Raw genomic sequence first — 13,946 nt, forward strand, 5'->3', positions numbered from 1 at the left:
TTGAGAAGAGAAATAGAATTAAAAGTTGGTATCTCATGCTGATCCAGAATTTTGCTTCTGGACAGGCCGGAACAGAAATCAACATACACCAAGTTCCTGTTGCTAGCAAGGAAACTAATTGAAATCTATTTGAAAGTTTTAAAGTTTCCAGAGGCTTGGAGAGCATAAATGTCTTCAAGAAACAAAAGCTGATATTTCCTTTCTTGTATAATTATGGATCCAGTAATTGGATTGAATCCCAGCCTTCACTTTGCCAGAACAACTGGAGAGAAGAGAACTTCCATTATTCTTCCTTTAACCTTCTTTGTATACAGGGGCTAGGCTAGTGGATAAGTTGCAAGTAAATACCACTTAAAAAGTAGAAAATCTAAGAGAAATGTTTGGCAATGTGATTACAATGCACATTAACTTAATCAGTTCAACCCAGCTAGGGGCAGGTTGCACTTACTGGCATACCAGTACGATGAGTGCGCATCCTGGCAATTTGGGCACTCTCCGGTGCACCCTGTGTGCACGATTTTGCTTTCGTGCATGCACAGGACGCAAGAAGCACTGGAATCTTGCAAGGGGACGCTCACGTGCATGAAATTTTGCCATTTTTTTTGCTTCCATGCATGCGTGGAAGCAAAAAATTGCCAAAATTACATGCAAGCTTCCCTTCACAAGATTTTGCTTCTGTGCATGCAGAAAAAAGACCTAAAATTCAAAAAAAGAGAGATGGCAAAGACGATACCGGAATGGTTGTGTGCCAATTGTGCAATCTGTGGGCCGCTATCGGAACAGCGCACCCTAGCATACTGGTAGGGACTCACCCCTGAACCTAACTCTATTTTAGACAGTGTGGTTACCTACATTGCAGTCAGTGGCAGAAAGGGAGATATTCTGCCTAAAAGCACCCTCAACTATTTATTTTTAAAAGTAAAACTGGCTTCATGTTGTCAGGTTGCTCACCAATACTGTCTTGTTATCAGTGTTGAAATAAGATTGCCAGGACTACTTCAACTGAAATTAGGAAATAATCCACAATTTATTTAATCTCTATTCTGGTGCAAGGAAAGAAAACATGAACTAAAATACCTTGAGTATCCTTGCTTTCGATTTATTTCCTGAGTTGTATTAGGAGTGCACAGGTTGCGCTGTAAAAAAGGGGAAATGGATCTAAACCATGCATTTGGTAAAGTAAGAGAGACTATAGGGAGTGCTTTGTAGTTGTTTTAATCAATGGTAGCATCTTTTCCAATCATTTATTAAAAGGTCTCAGTTTCCATCTGGGATAACTCCCTTTATCAGATCAAAAAGGCATCGGATGGAGTGAGCTATGGTTCACAACAGCTTATGGTTTGTTTGTTTTAAAAAAATCTTGTTAACCAGTAAAATGTTATCAGATTCTGGATTTATAAGGAATGCTGAAACTTCAACAATATTGCTTGGATTCTCGAGTGAACAATCCAGGAAAAGCAGTTGTTACTGTAGCTCTCTCTCTCTCTGATGGAGGCATAGAAATTGATTGAGGAAGTATAGAGGAAATAAAATGTTGCAGTCTATAAGAATTAGCTTCTGTCTAGTTTGCTGTCATGCTGGTCTCAAAATGGAATAAAACCTGCGTAGAGTACTGAAATCTTTTCTACTGGTTTCAAACCCATGAAGCAACCATTACAATCCCATTGGTGAGCATCCTCTTTCAAGTCCCTGTAAGTTCTGCCACAGTGCTTCTTTCCCCCTTCTTCTTTCACAGATGAAACAACTACAGCTGCCTGCCATCCCTCCACCACTGCTGTTGCTTCTAAGGTCTCTGGGAATGAGCCAGCTACTACCATCACCACCTTGTTGAGTGTTCTGTGTTTAAGACACCAGAAAAGTGGTCTACCATGCAAGGAGCCATTAATTCCACTGAACAGGGAAACCACCAAAGGGACAGAGGGAATGTGGCAAAATGTCCACATTCCACTGTTTCAGAAGCAGAAGAAATGACATCCTCTGTCATTGACCACTTCGTGAACCTTGGGCTCAGAGCAAAACTGATTTTTAACATGCTTATTGATACATTTAAAATCCCTAATGATCTTGACTATAAAATGAATTAATCATGTATAGTGTTCTTCACTGTAGCTAGCAGTCTTCTAAAATCAGACTCTCTTTGGAGAAAGAACACTTTTTGCTAAATGTAATTTCATTTTAAAAACACTCACTTATTGCCTTCTAACATCCTTGCAGAAAACATTCCTGAATGTTGCACTTTCTTTTAACAGGAAAAGTTATGTGATGATCCAATAAAGCATGGCATAACTTTATCTTTGACATTCCCAAGAGATTAGGATACCTGCTTAGAACAAGACTATATTAAAGGGAGACGGCAGTGTGTCAGAAAGTAGTGACGTGAAAGTTTGATTGGGCACATTCTCATCCCCTCCAATCATCTCTTATCAAAATATTGAAAATAATGCTCAAGGCAGCAAAACCTGTTTGACAAATTTCCTTAGGTCTGCAAGTTAATTCTATCTTATCCTGTCTGGAGTTATAGCTCAGTATGGTATTTTTTATACTTAAATATTCTATTCCCTCTTTTGTTTTACTCACTTAAGACTTAATAAGTGAGAAAAATAACCAAGTGTAGCTAAATTTTCATTTACAGTATAGTGTGCTCCCATTCTAAGCTGCCATTTTGCAGGGCATTTTCGTTTTCCAAAGTTGGGTCTACACAATCCATGCCAATGAATTGGCTGTTGAGAAAGTCTTCTTTTTCAAAGGCTGCCAGCTTGGCTTTTCTCCAAAGATTGGTGGAATTGCTTTTGCAACTATTTGGGTCTTTGCCAAGCCTAAGGGGATGAATTCTTAGAATTTGTTTCTAAATGTGAGTACTCTTTGGCTGCCTCAGTATTGGAGTTTCCCAGCTGTTGGCTTCTGGTAAAAGTCCACTGAAGGGGATTAGTAATGAACTACAAATCCTTGGGAAAAAAGGAAGGTGGATAGAAATTGCCACTCCATGGTTCACATTAATGGCATAATTTAACATCCAATGTCAAAAGAAAAGTGATAAAGCTATGATCTTGATATAAAACTTATTGGACTTGTTTTACCTGCCAAACCTGTTTGTTTCTATTGAACATGTTTAGATGATTTGTAATCTGTCTCAAATATAGTTGAACAGTTAAAAGTATTCACATACTTTTTGTTTTGTTTTTTGCAGCTCAGTTATATTTCTTTAGCACACACATACTGACATATATAGGTTAGAGTGCAGCAGCACTGCAGGCTACTTCAACTAACTGCTAGAATGCAGCTGCGAGAGCTATCATGGGCTTTCCTAAATATGCCCATGTCACACCAACACTCCGCAGTCTGCATTGGTTGCCGATCAGTTTCCGGTCACAATTCAAAGTGTTGGTTATGACCTATAAAGCCCTTCATGGCACCGGACCAGAATATCTCCGGGACCGCCTTCTGCCGCACGAATCCCAGCGACCATTTAGGTCCCACAGAGTTGGCCTTCTCCGGGTCCCATCAACTAAACAATGTCGTTTGGCGGGACCCAGGGGAAGAGCCTTTTCTGTGGCGGCCCCGACCCTTTGGAACCAACTCCCCCCAGATATCAGAGTTGCCCCCACCCTCCTAGCCTTTCGTAAGCTCCTTAAAACCCACCTCTGTCGTCAGGCATGGGGGAATTGACATTTTCCCTCCCCCTAGGCTTATAAAATTTATGTATGGTATGCTAGTATGTATGGTTGGTTTCTAAACTGGTTTTTTTTTAAATTAACTTAAATATTAGATTTGTTTATATTGTATTATTATTGCTGTGAGCCGCCCCGAGTCTGCGGAGAGGGGCGGCATACAAATCTGATTAAATAAACAAACAAACAAACAAACAAACAAACAAATAAACAAATAAACAAATAAATCTTACCACTGGCTCAAGGTTGACTCAGCCTTCCATCCTTCCGAAGTGGGTAAAAGGGGACCCAGAGTGTTGGGGACAATATGCTGATTCTGTAAACCACTTAGAGTGGGTTGTAAAAGCACTATGAAGCTGTACAATAGCAATTAGGTACATGTAGATTGATCATCATTCTGCTTTAAGCATATAATGAATCTGAAGGGCCAATTAAAAGAACAGTTCTGGAAGCTGCATGGTTTTCCACTATACCCATTGTCAGCCATGCATTGTGGGCAGATGTCTGCAAGTCAAAAGTCTTCATGTAGTAGTCTTAGTTAGTGAGGGAACCATATAATTATGTATATAACCAAATAATGTCCATGTGAATAAAGTCATTGATTACAGCTAATTTTCCCAGGTAAAATCGAAGTTATCTCAAGCTGAAAAAAACTTTCCACTCCTCCTTTTTCTCTCCCTAATATTTAGTAAGATGTAAGTTTTTTCCAGCTCCATTCCAATTGTTTGATGGCCACCTGTGAGAGGCATGGGTGTACATATTGAGTTCTTGACTTTCAAATCTTGGCTTGTTAGAATAAGAAAAAACAATTCCCCAGCTGCACATCACATTAAAACACACTAAGAAAAAATTATGCTGTGATTTATTTAATCCTTTGCAATGGCAGCAGAAGCAAAGTTGGAATGACTCAACTCATTCACACGAGGCCAGAATTCTTCAGAAGGCACTGTGAAACAGCTAACAACTATATAATCTAGATTAAACCAGTAAAATGTACTTTTATTTTGCCATTTTTACCTCCCACTCTCCTAAAAAGGATTTTAAGTGACCCACAACTTTCCTCACTGCTTCTGCCTCTCACACTGCTGAGAAACATTAAGTCAATCAGCTGATCAATCATCAAGCAGCAAAAACCGTGTCTAGTCAGTGCCTCATTTCCCCTTTTTTATTTGCATTTTGTATGATATGTATTTGATTTGTAATTTCTTCTACCAAAATGGAAAGTTATCGGCTAAGTAGAGGGAGCTATAAAGCCACCAAGGTTTTGTCCTTTGGTACTTTTTAAAAAGTTAATAATAGCGCATCAGTCCAAAGCAATGACAGCTGATTCTCTGTAGGAGGAAGGTGAGGCTAGATTGAGCCAAGGAATTTTGAGGGAGGGTATACAGAAGAATTCCCACCAGTGGAAAATTGATAAGCTCTCCAGAGCTGTCAGAGAAACCATTTTAAGTGTGATTTCATATACTCTGCAACCCAACCAGGTAGATACCAGTTCACTTTCTTGCCAATGCTGTATGATAACAGAAGACTTCAGACTGGATGCAGAGTTACACATTTGATAAGTGTTTTCAGTTACTTAACAATCCAAATCTAAGCCTACTGATAAATAGTCTTCACTAAGTTGGATCTGAATAAACATGGTTTGATATTTTAGTTTGGGAATGATGGAGTTTGCAACCCTACATATCCGGTTGGAGAACTATCGGAGAAGTATGATTTACAGGAAATTGTACAGGAATATGAATTTATCTCAAAGTAGGCTGTTGACTATAGCATTTTCTTCCATATTGAGCACTGTTGGATTTAAACACTTCAGTCAAGCTAGAGAAACATTTCTATGGCTATTCAACACAGTATGCATAAAGGTAATGGAGTCAATCACATACATACGTACGTACGTACGTACGTACGTACGTACATACATATATTCATACTTGTATATATAGGCTACTGTTCAGTATAAAATTTGTAAATTTAATCTATAGTTTCTAATAAATGCTTTCCTTGTGATTTAATTGTGTGACCTTCTAGGAAGCCGTACAAGTATTGATTAAGAATTCAGCTGATGTCAATGCCAGAGACAAGAATTGGCAGACACCCCTACATGTTGCAGCTGCAAATAAAGCTGTGAAGTGTGCGGAAGTGATAATTCCACTTCTGAGTAGTGTCAATGTCTCCGACAGAGGAGGTCGGACAGCATTACACCATGCAGCTCTGAATGGCCACGTTGAAGTGAGTGCCTTAATAACATTGTTCTTTTACTTTGAAATCTGTCTGGTCTGTCAAAATCATTTGCCTTTATGTGATGTGAGCTGAACACCAGACTCAGAATTGTTCTGCTAATTTGAATCCAATGGATTGGGTAAAATGAATAAATAATCAATCAATCAATCAATCAATCAATAAAAGTAAATACATTTGTTAAGTAGAAATCAACATTAAGTCAATTGTTGCATAGTCTATAACTATTGACTGATGTACATTTTGGGGCTGTTCGCTTTTTTTAGATGGTGAGTTTACTTTTGGCTAAAGGAGCAAATATCAATGCCTTCGACAAAAGGGACCGAAGAGCTTTACACTGGGCAGCATACAAGGGTAAGAGAGTTCTTTTTTTCTTGTTAGCAAAATGTCTGTAACATGATTGGCAATAAGTAGTAGCAGTCATAATAATTACAATACGCAAGATCTTCCCTTAATTTAATAAAGATATTTCTTGTAGTTCTTTGAATTTCTTCTGTTGTTTGATATATTCTTCTAACGTTAATGTTTGATAATTTATTTCTGTTTGCATCTTAGGGTTAAATAAATCCCAGGTTTATATCACATTTTAAGGAGGAAAAATTAAATTAAAAGTTAAAAGTCTTTAAATTAAAAATATTTGCTCACTTTTCATTTGAATATTTTTTAAATATTTCAAACTGAAGTGGTTTTTCAACTCTTGTATGGTTCAGAGTTCATGTAGTGATAAACAAAATATGCATTAAAGCCATTGCAGGTATCAAGTGAAACTTTCTGTAGAGACCTCAGTATCTTTCTCACAGAAAAGTAGACACAATCTTACCAGTAAGGACAAACAGTATTACATTTTACAAACCGATGCTCATGAAAACAGATGACTGACACATAGTCTTCAAGCAGAAAGGAAAATCAAAATGCATTAGTCATAATATGATACATATATATAATTTATCCCATAAAAATCAAAAAATAATTAAAATGAAAATGACTCACGATATTATATCTGGGTCAAGCTGAAGTCAACATATGTTATCAACAATTGGTTTTTTAAAGAAGAACCCTCAAGGATAATAACTTTGAAAAACATCGTGATTTTTTAAAAAAAACTACAATATGTTGAAATCACAAGTAGAAAAGGGATTCTATCTTTGAACTGAATCATATCTATAATTTATATCAGAGACAGTGTGTAATTTATTATGTATAAAACTTCATTTTATAAAATAGACTAAGGAAACTATTCTTTAGAAATGTTGCTTTCAATTAACTATCTCTTTTGATCAGGAATCCATGTGTTTTGCTGAAAGACTCTTCTGCTTTAATGACTTACAAAAGAGTTCTCTATATGTTAGCTGAAAGGGAAAAATGTGTAAAACATATGGGAAAAGATCAGGGTCATTAGTATATGGAGCTCATCTTTTAGATTTAACAACCATATTTTACTGCACAAAGAAGACTTCTGATCTTAATTGATACTTTTCTTTGCAAAGCTTTGTAGGCGCAAGTCTGCTGAAAATGGGACAGTTTTTGAAGAAATTACTGAGATAAGTTTGGTGTTGTCATTACGCAGTGATATTGGTTCAGGAGCTGCATTTTGCAGAAATGCAAGACGGTTTATCTATAGAGGCAGACACTCTTAAAAATAAGTTTGGGTCCATTGTTTGAAAATATGCTCAAAAATATGTGTAATATTAAAATAATTTGTTTCCTCCTGTACTTTTCAGTTGAATGTCTGTTTTTCTGCTTTAATTGTAATATTTAGTTACCTTTAGTTCCCTGTAGTGTCCAACTTTCAACATCCCAGCCTGTCAATTCTTTTTTTTTTAATTCAAAATGGAAGTTTTTCCCATGAAGAATTCTAAAATCTTGTTTTAAGTCTCTTTGTAATTTTAATTTTAAAATTAAAATTTTAATTAATTTAAAGTTTTAATTAAAATTAAAGTTTCAATTAGTCCCTTGCTGTTTATTAAAACAAATTAAGCCCTTAAACCTGTATTTAAAACTTATTTTGGTAAGGATTGAAGGAAACTGTAAGATTTCTACGTTATTTATGTTTTTCAAGTGATGTTCTTCACTTCATACAGCAGAATTTCTTCATAGCAGAACCGTGATTCAATGTATATTGGGGTACAAATACAATGACTCCAATATAAAACTTATGCTTTTATTTCTTCTTTTCTCATTGAACTGGTTTCATATTTACACAAATAAACAAGGTGACAGTATTTCTCTATACATCTGCTCAGGGCCGCCATCAGGAATTTTGGGGCCCCATACAGCCTAAGTGTCTGCCCCCCCCCCGCCATTTTAAAACTACTTTATTTTGCGACATACCAATTATGTATTAAATTTACCTTTCACAAAAAAAAATTAAACCCTGCCACTACAACAAGGTACACTTGTTTGACAGATTAATAATATGAATCATTTTGTTAAATCTTTTGGTCAAGTATGTTTATTACTATAGTGCAAATATGACATCATAAAGGAAAGCACAGTGAACTGTAAACATATACAAATATTTACTAGACAACACAACATTTAACAAATATAACATTATAAAGTGCAGCTGCTAGGGTCACCAGTTCTGTCATATATTCAGCTTTAGTAAAAGCCATGCTGATTCCACATGTCTCTTCGGTGGCCTCTCAGTTTTTGACCAATGTGTTAATAACACAGAAAATATATTCAAGTCACATCAACATATTACATACATATAAATAAATAACCAGAACAGTGCAAATACACCAAATTAACAAAATATTATTAATTTTGCCATCAACAATATTAAAAGCAGCAATAAGATGGCACAAAGGATAAAGACAAAATACTCCTGCACCACACTAGAAAAATATTTGTTTTCACAATAATACCAATAAATAACAGGTAACCAGAAGATAAATTATACGCAATAATGTTTAAAACTATACGTAAACTCCACCATAGATGTAAAAAAAAGTCAACCCTTTGCAGATAATTAGCGCCTATTAAAAAATACCCCTAAAAAAAATTGAAAACATCTTGCGGTAGCATAATCAAAGGGGAAAAAAACAAAACAAATAGGATCACCAAATATTGCCCAATTAATCCAATTACAAACCTAATTACTAATTCCTTTATATAAAAAATTTAAAATAAGTTAAAAAAATAGAATTAAATCTGTAAACAAATAAGAACACAAAGAGATATAAACAGAAAATAGAAAATTACACTAAGTATATAAGGTAAATATGAATGTAAAGACACAACAGGATGAAAAGAAAAAACAAGAAAAAGAAAAAGAAAAGCACAGTGCAAGAAAAAAGAAGAGAAAGAGGAGGGAAGAGCAAAAAAAACCCCTTCCGTCTTCTTCTCATTAACCTCTCCACCTATCTCCTTATAGCATTTTCCAAAGTTTGCAAAATTTTAAAATTGCTTTATAAAAAAGAACATACCCTCATGTATCATCAAATCCATATTATGAACCAAATGTGCAAAAAAATCCAAGATTTTTTCTCATAGATGTACTTACTATTAAGTTCGATAACTTAATATATTTAAGCTTTTAAATGTGTAATGTATAATGTCTCTTAACAAATAGCATGTCCGTGGCTCTAAGAACAACACCTTTTCTTTCTCTTTTCTTCTTCTTTTTCTAGGATGTTATCATATCTATTAAACATACTGTGAGATGTTACTGTATGCATTTAACATAATGTAGAATGTAAAATGTAAACTAACAAACTCCCGCTTCAGATCTTCTCCACACAAGTCTCAAAATATGATGTAGTTGTTTGTTCTGTTGAAAAGTCCTTAGATAGTAGCTCTACACAGCTTCTCCTTTGCATATTCAAATCTTCCCACTTCCCACAATGCTTGCTTCTCGAATCCAGGATGGTGTTTGCTTCGCGAATCTAAAATGGCGAGATGGCTCCAAAAAACGTGTCAACTCCAAAGCAACACATCTTTTCCTCACACTTAGAAGGGAACAATTTTGAAAAAAACCTAACACCATAATCAAAATGTATACCAAATTAGCTCTGATCCAAACTTCATCTTTAACAGCTATGAAGCTCTTTAGGCAGAAGAGAGAAAATTAGGCATTTTTGCTGATCTGTGTTACCGGTCTTCTTCAATTGCCCCCCCCCCCTTTTTTTCAATTTGGTCGGGCCCCTGACGCCAGCAGCAGTAATACTGGCCTATCGGCGGCCCTGCATCTGCTCTCTATGATGCAGATTCACCAACAGTCAGCATACGAATCTCAATAATTCTATCTTCCAACTGCCAAAAACTGACCACATGCCAGTATGCAAATTAGCTCTCTCTCAACATCCGATGCCCTTTTTCCATGCTATATGCTAATATACCCCTGCTGAAATAATTTACATTTATTTTTTTTTTTCAAACAAACAATATAAAATCATCTCTTATTTCATCTGCATGGAAAAAACATTATTTATTTACATTTTCTCTACTGCTAGCAAATCCATCAAGTTTCCATGCCTTTCATTTGATAATGGCTTTGTAAATATATCAGCTAGCATATTTTTGTTGGCACATATTCTAAGACAATTTCTTTCTTAAACACCATATATTTTACATGATTATACCTCATTATGTTGCCTTCTCCATTATACTGTATTTGGCATTAAACACCCATTTGCAACCAATTCACTTATTTTCTTCTGGTAGCTTTACCAATTTCCAAGTTCCATTTCTCTTCAATGAAATAATTTCTGATGAAGCTGCCCTTTTCCATATTCTTGCCTCTTCATTTGGCAATTTGTTTATTTCTTCCCAATTTTGTGGCTCTTTTACTAATACCACTCTAGCCTTATTCTCTTTTTTAAATTTAGCTACTTCCTGTGTTTCCTTTTCCTTACTGATTTCTTTTCTAACATTATTTTCTTTCTCATTATTTTTTTCTCTCAACCACACATGGTCTCTCCCTATGTCTACTTCAAACATTACACTCCTAGACACTACTATCCTATCTTCTTCTTCTATATAAATTCTGTATGCATGCCTATTCTCATCATATCCTATGAAAATTCCTTTCTTGCCACTTGAATCTAATTTTCCTCTGATCTGCTTTGGAACATGAACATATGCTATACATCCAAATACTCTAGTATAGCTTAGATTTGGCTTTCTTCCATATAGAACTTCATATGAAGACTTTCTATGATAGGAGTGATAAATTCTATTTTGTATGTAATTTACACACCTGAGCCCTTCAGCCCAAAATTTCCTTTTATTATTATTATTATTATTATTATTATTATTATTATTATTATTAAATTCCCCCTTCTGCTGGGGTATTTATTGGAGTGTGTCTGTGACTTATTCCTTGTGACATTACATAATTTTCAAAATTTCTATTTGTGAATTCACTACCATTGTCACTTAATATTGTAGTGATTGTATTTCCAAATTTCCTCTTTGACCACATAACAAAGAATTTGAACCATTTCAGTACCTCTGACTTATTCTCCATTGGACATTACATTCTCAAGCAATATCTTGAGAAATCATCGATAATGATTAAAAATAAGATTTACCACTAAAACTTTTACAAGATACTGGTCCATGCACATCAATGTGTATAAGTTCCATTACTCTTTTTGACCTTCCATTACTTCTTATAGGAACTGTTTTTCTTTTTGCTTTTTTAGTGTTACAGCAGTTACACACTTCATAGTTTCCACATTTTTGTACCTTTAAATTATATTCATCTTTTTCATTTGTCATCTTATTCGTATTTTGTATTCCTGTTGTGAGGCGCTCCGAGTCTTCAGAGAGGGGCGACATACAAATCTAATAAATAAATAAATAAAATAAATTCAAATACCCAAAATTCACATGGCTTAACCTACAGGGTGTGTTCCAAAAGTAATGCAATTATTTTTTTTACAAGTAATTTATTGAACAGATTTGCCATTTATGTATGCAATTTGGAACTTTACATTTTTCTTCACTTAAATTTTGCAAACATCCTTTTGCCCTTTCCAAATTCTCCTTCATTTCAATTACATATAAAGACCCTTCCATCTTGCCTGTTACACACACTTTGCCCTTGTGCATTATCTTACATATATTGTTTTCAAATAATACAAAAAACCCATACTTTTTAGTCTAGACACAGACAATAAATTCCTACTGATTTCTGGACTCCACATAACATTGTTCCACACATTGTTGTCTTGATTATTCTGGATGTTTCAGTGCTGATATATTCACCTTTCTGACCCCTCCTGTTCTTATTTCTTGTCCATCAGCCATCTCAACCCATCCATCTGACTCTTCTTGCTTTCTAACCTGCAAAAAATTATTTTTATTATAACTCATATGATTTGATGCTCCTGAGTCGACCACCCAATGTTGTAGATCATCTTCCTCTGCATCATTTTCTCTGCACATCATCATCTTTTCAGGTTTCTTTTCTTCTATAGCTTTGGAAGTTTTCTTTATTCTTGGTACTCTGTTTCTCTGAATATTGTCAAATAAGATTGTTTGTCAGACCCACATCTGAAGCATCTTTTCTTCTTCATCTTTAATGCTTTATCCACATTACTCTCAGCTAATCTGGTGCTTCCACTGTCACCCCCTGCTGATATTTTAATTCTTTTATTGTATTCTATCAATTCACTTGTCACATTTTCTACAGTTATCTGTTTATTTGGCAAATTTTCAAGAATATTGACAATGGTTGAGTAGCTATTTTCCACTGAACTTAGCATTACTGCAACTTACTCTTCATCTATTTGTGCATTATTCTTTCTCAGCTCACACACAGTCTTTTCAATTTTGTCTAGGTGATTTATCATGCTTGTGCCAAGTTTCATCTTCATTTGATACAACATTCTCCTCAGAAACAGCTCTTGCTTACAAATGGCCTTGCAAATAGATTTTCAAGTGTTTTCCAAATTAATTTTGGTGTTGGTATTGAATTCTGAACAAGATTGAATCTTCTATACTGTATTCATAACCAGCAACAATTTAGCTCTGTTGTTTTCTCTATTGTATTGTCTTCTGGCTTCACATTCTTCTTGATCTTGCTCAATAAGATACCATGAGCCTTCAGACTCCAATAATAACTTCACTTTTATATACCATGAACTGTAATTTTCTCAATTCAATTTGCTGATTAGTGACTTTTGTATCATATCCCCAGCCATTTTGATAAATCTTCAGAGAAAAATTTGCACTTTTAATATTGTACCTTTAAATTTTCTCCTCACACTGCCAACTGTCACAGAAATTCCAGCTAGTACAGTTAACACCACCGACTGCCACAGCCTTCAATTGTCTTTTCCACAGAAATTTTTCTTTCTGGGTATTTTCTGGTTATCTGGGCCCGTAACCCATTATGTTGGATTTCTATGTTATTTATGTTTTTCAAGTGATGTTCTTCACTTCATACAGCAGAATTTCTTCATAGCAGAACCGTGATTCAATGTATATTTGAATACACGATAGAATGACTCCAATATCAAACGTATGCTTTTATTTCATCTTTTCTGATTGAACTAGTTTCATATTTACACAAATAAACAAGTTGACAGTATAACTATATTTCTCTATACATCTGCTCTCTATGATGCAGATTCACCAACAGCCAGCATACGAATCCCAAGAATTCTATCTTCCAACTGCCAAAAACTAATCACATGCCAGTATGCAAATTAGCTCTCTCTCAACATTCTACCCCCCTTTTCCATGCTATATGCTAACAGAAATTCACCTGTTTTTTTCACATATGCCAATCCAGTGATTCCTTATAGCTGAAGAGCAGTTAACAAGCAATTTTTAAAAGTGATTAGTAAAGGAAGTACCTGTATAAGAACCCAGTTTTAAAGTTGGCAACCATGGTTTGAGAAGGCGATTGCAGATTGCTGTCTTGCAAACTCTTTGCAAGGAACAGCTGTATTGAGCACTTGTGCTTTCTTTGTCCAAAAAGGAATTACAAAGAGCTCATCTACTTGGTGCATTTTATTTTGCTGTGCTTCTTTGCTCCACTTTTAGTGGAGCTGTCTTGAGTTCACCATTTCTTTCCCAGAA

At 35.2% G+C, this 13,946-nt stretch overlaps 1 protein-coding gene across 7 annotated transcripts in view; it reads left to right on the forward strand.

Moving 5' to 3' along the window:
• The window catches only part of ANKRD44 (ankyrin repeat domain 44), a 183,258-nt gene that overhangs the window by 93,463 nt on the left and 75,849 nt on the right, over window positions 1-13,946 (forward strand). For all 7 annotated transcript variants that reach the window (XM_070732107.1, XM_070732109.1, XM_070732102.1 and 4 more), the window contains exons 5-6: window positions 5,700-5,900; window positions 6,176-6,263. In XM_070732107.1, the coding sequence (XP_070588208.1) occupies window positions 5,700-5,900; window positions 6,176-6,263 (289 nt within the window). The remainder of the gene's footprint in view (window positions 1-5,699; window positions 5,901-6,175; window positions 6,264-13,946) is intronic.

This window comes from Erythrolamprus reginae, chromosome 1 (genome assembly GCF_031021105.1).
Source record: "Erythrolamprus reginae isolate rEryReg1 chromosome 1, rEryReg1.hap1, whole genome shotgun sequence".
Classification (NCBI taxonomy): domain Eukaryota; kingdom Metazoa; phylum Chordata; class Lepidosauria; order Squamata; family Dipsadidae; genus Erythrolamprus; species Erythrolamprus reginae.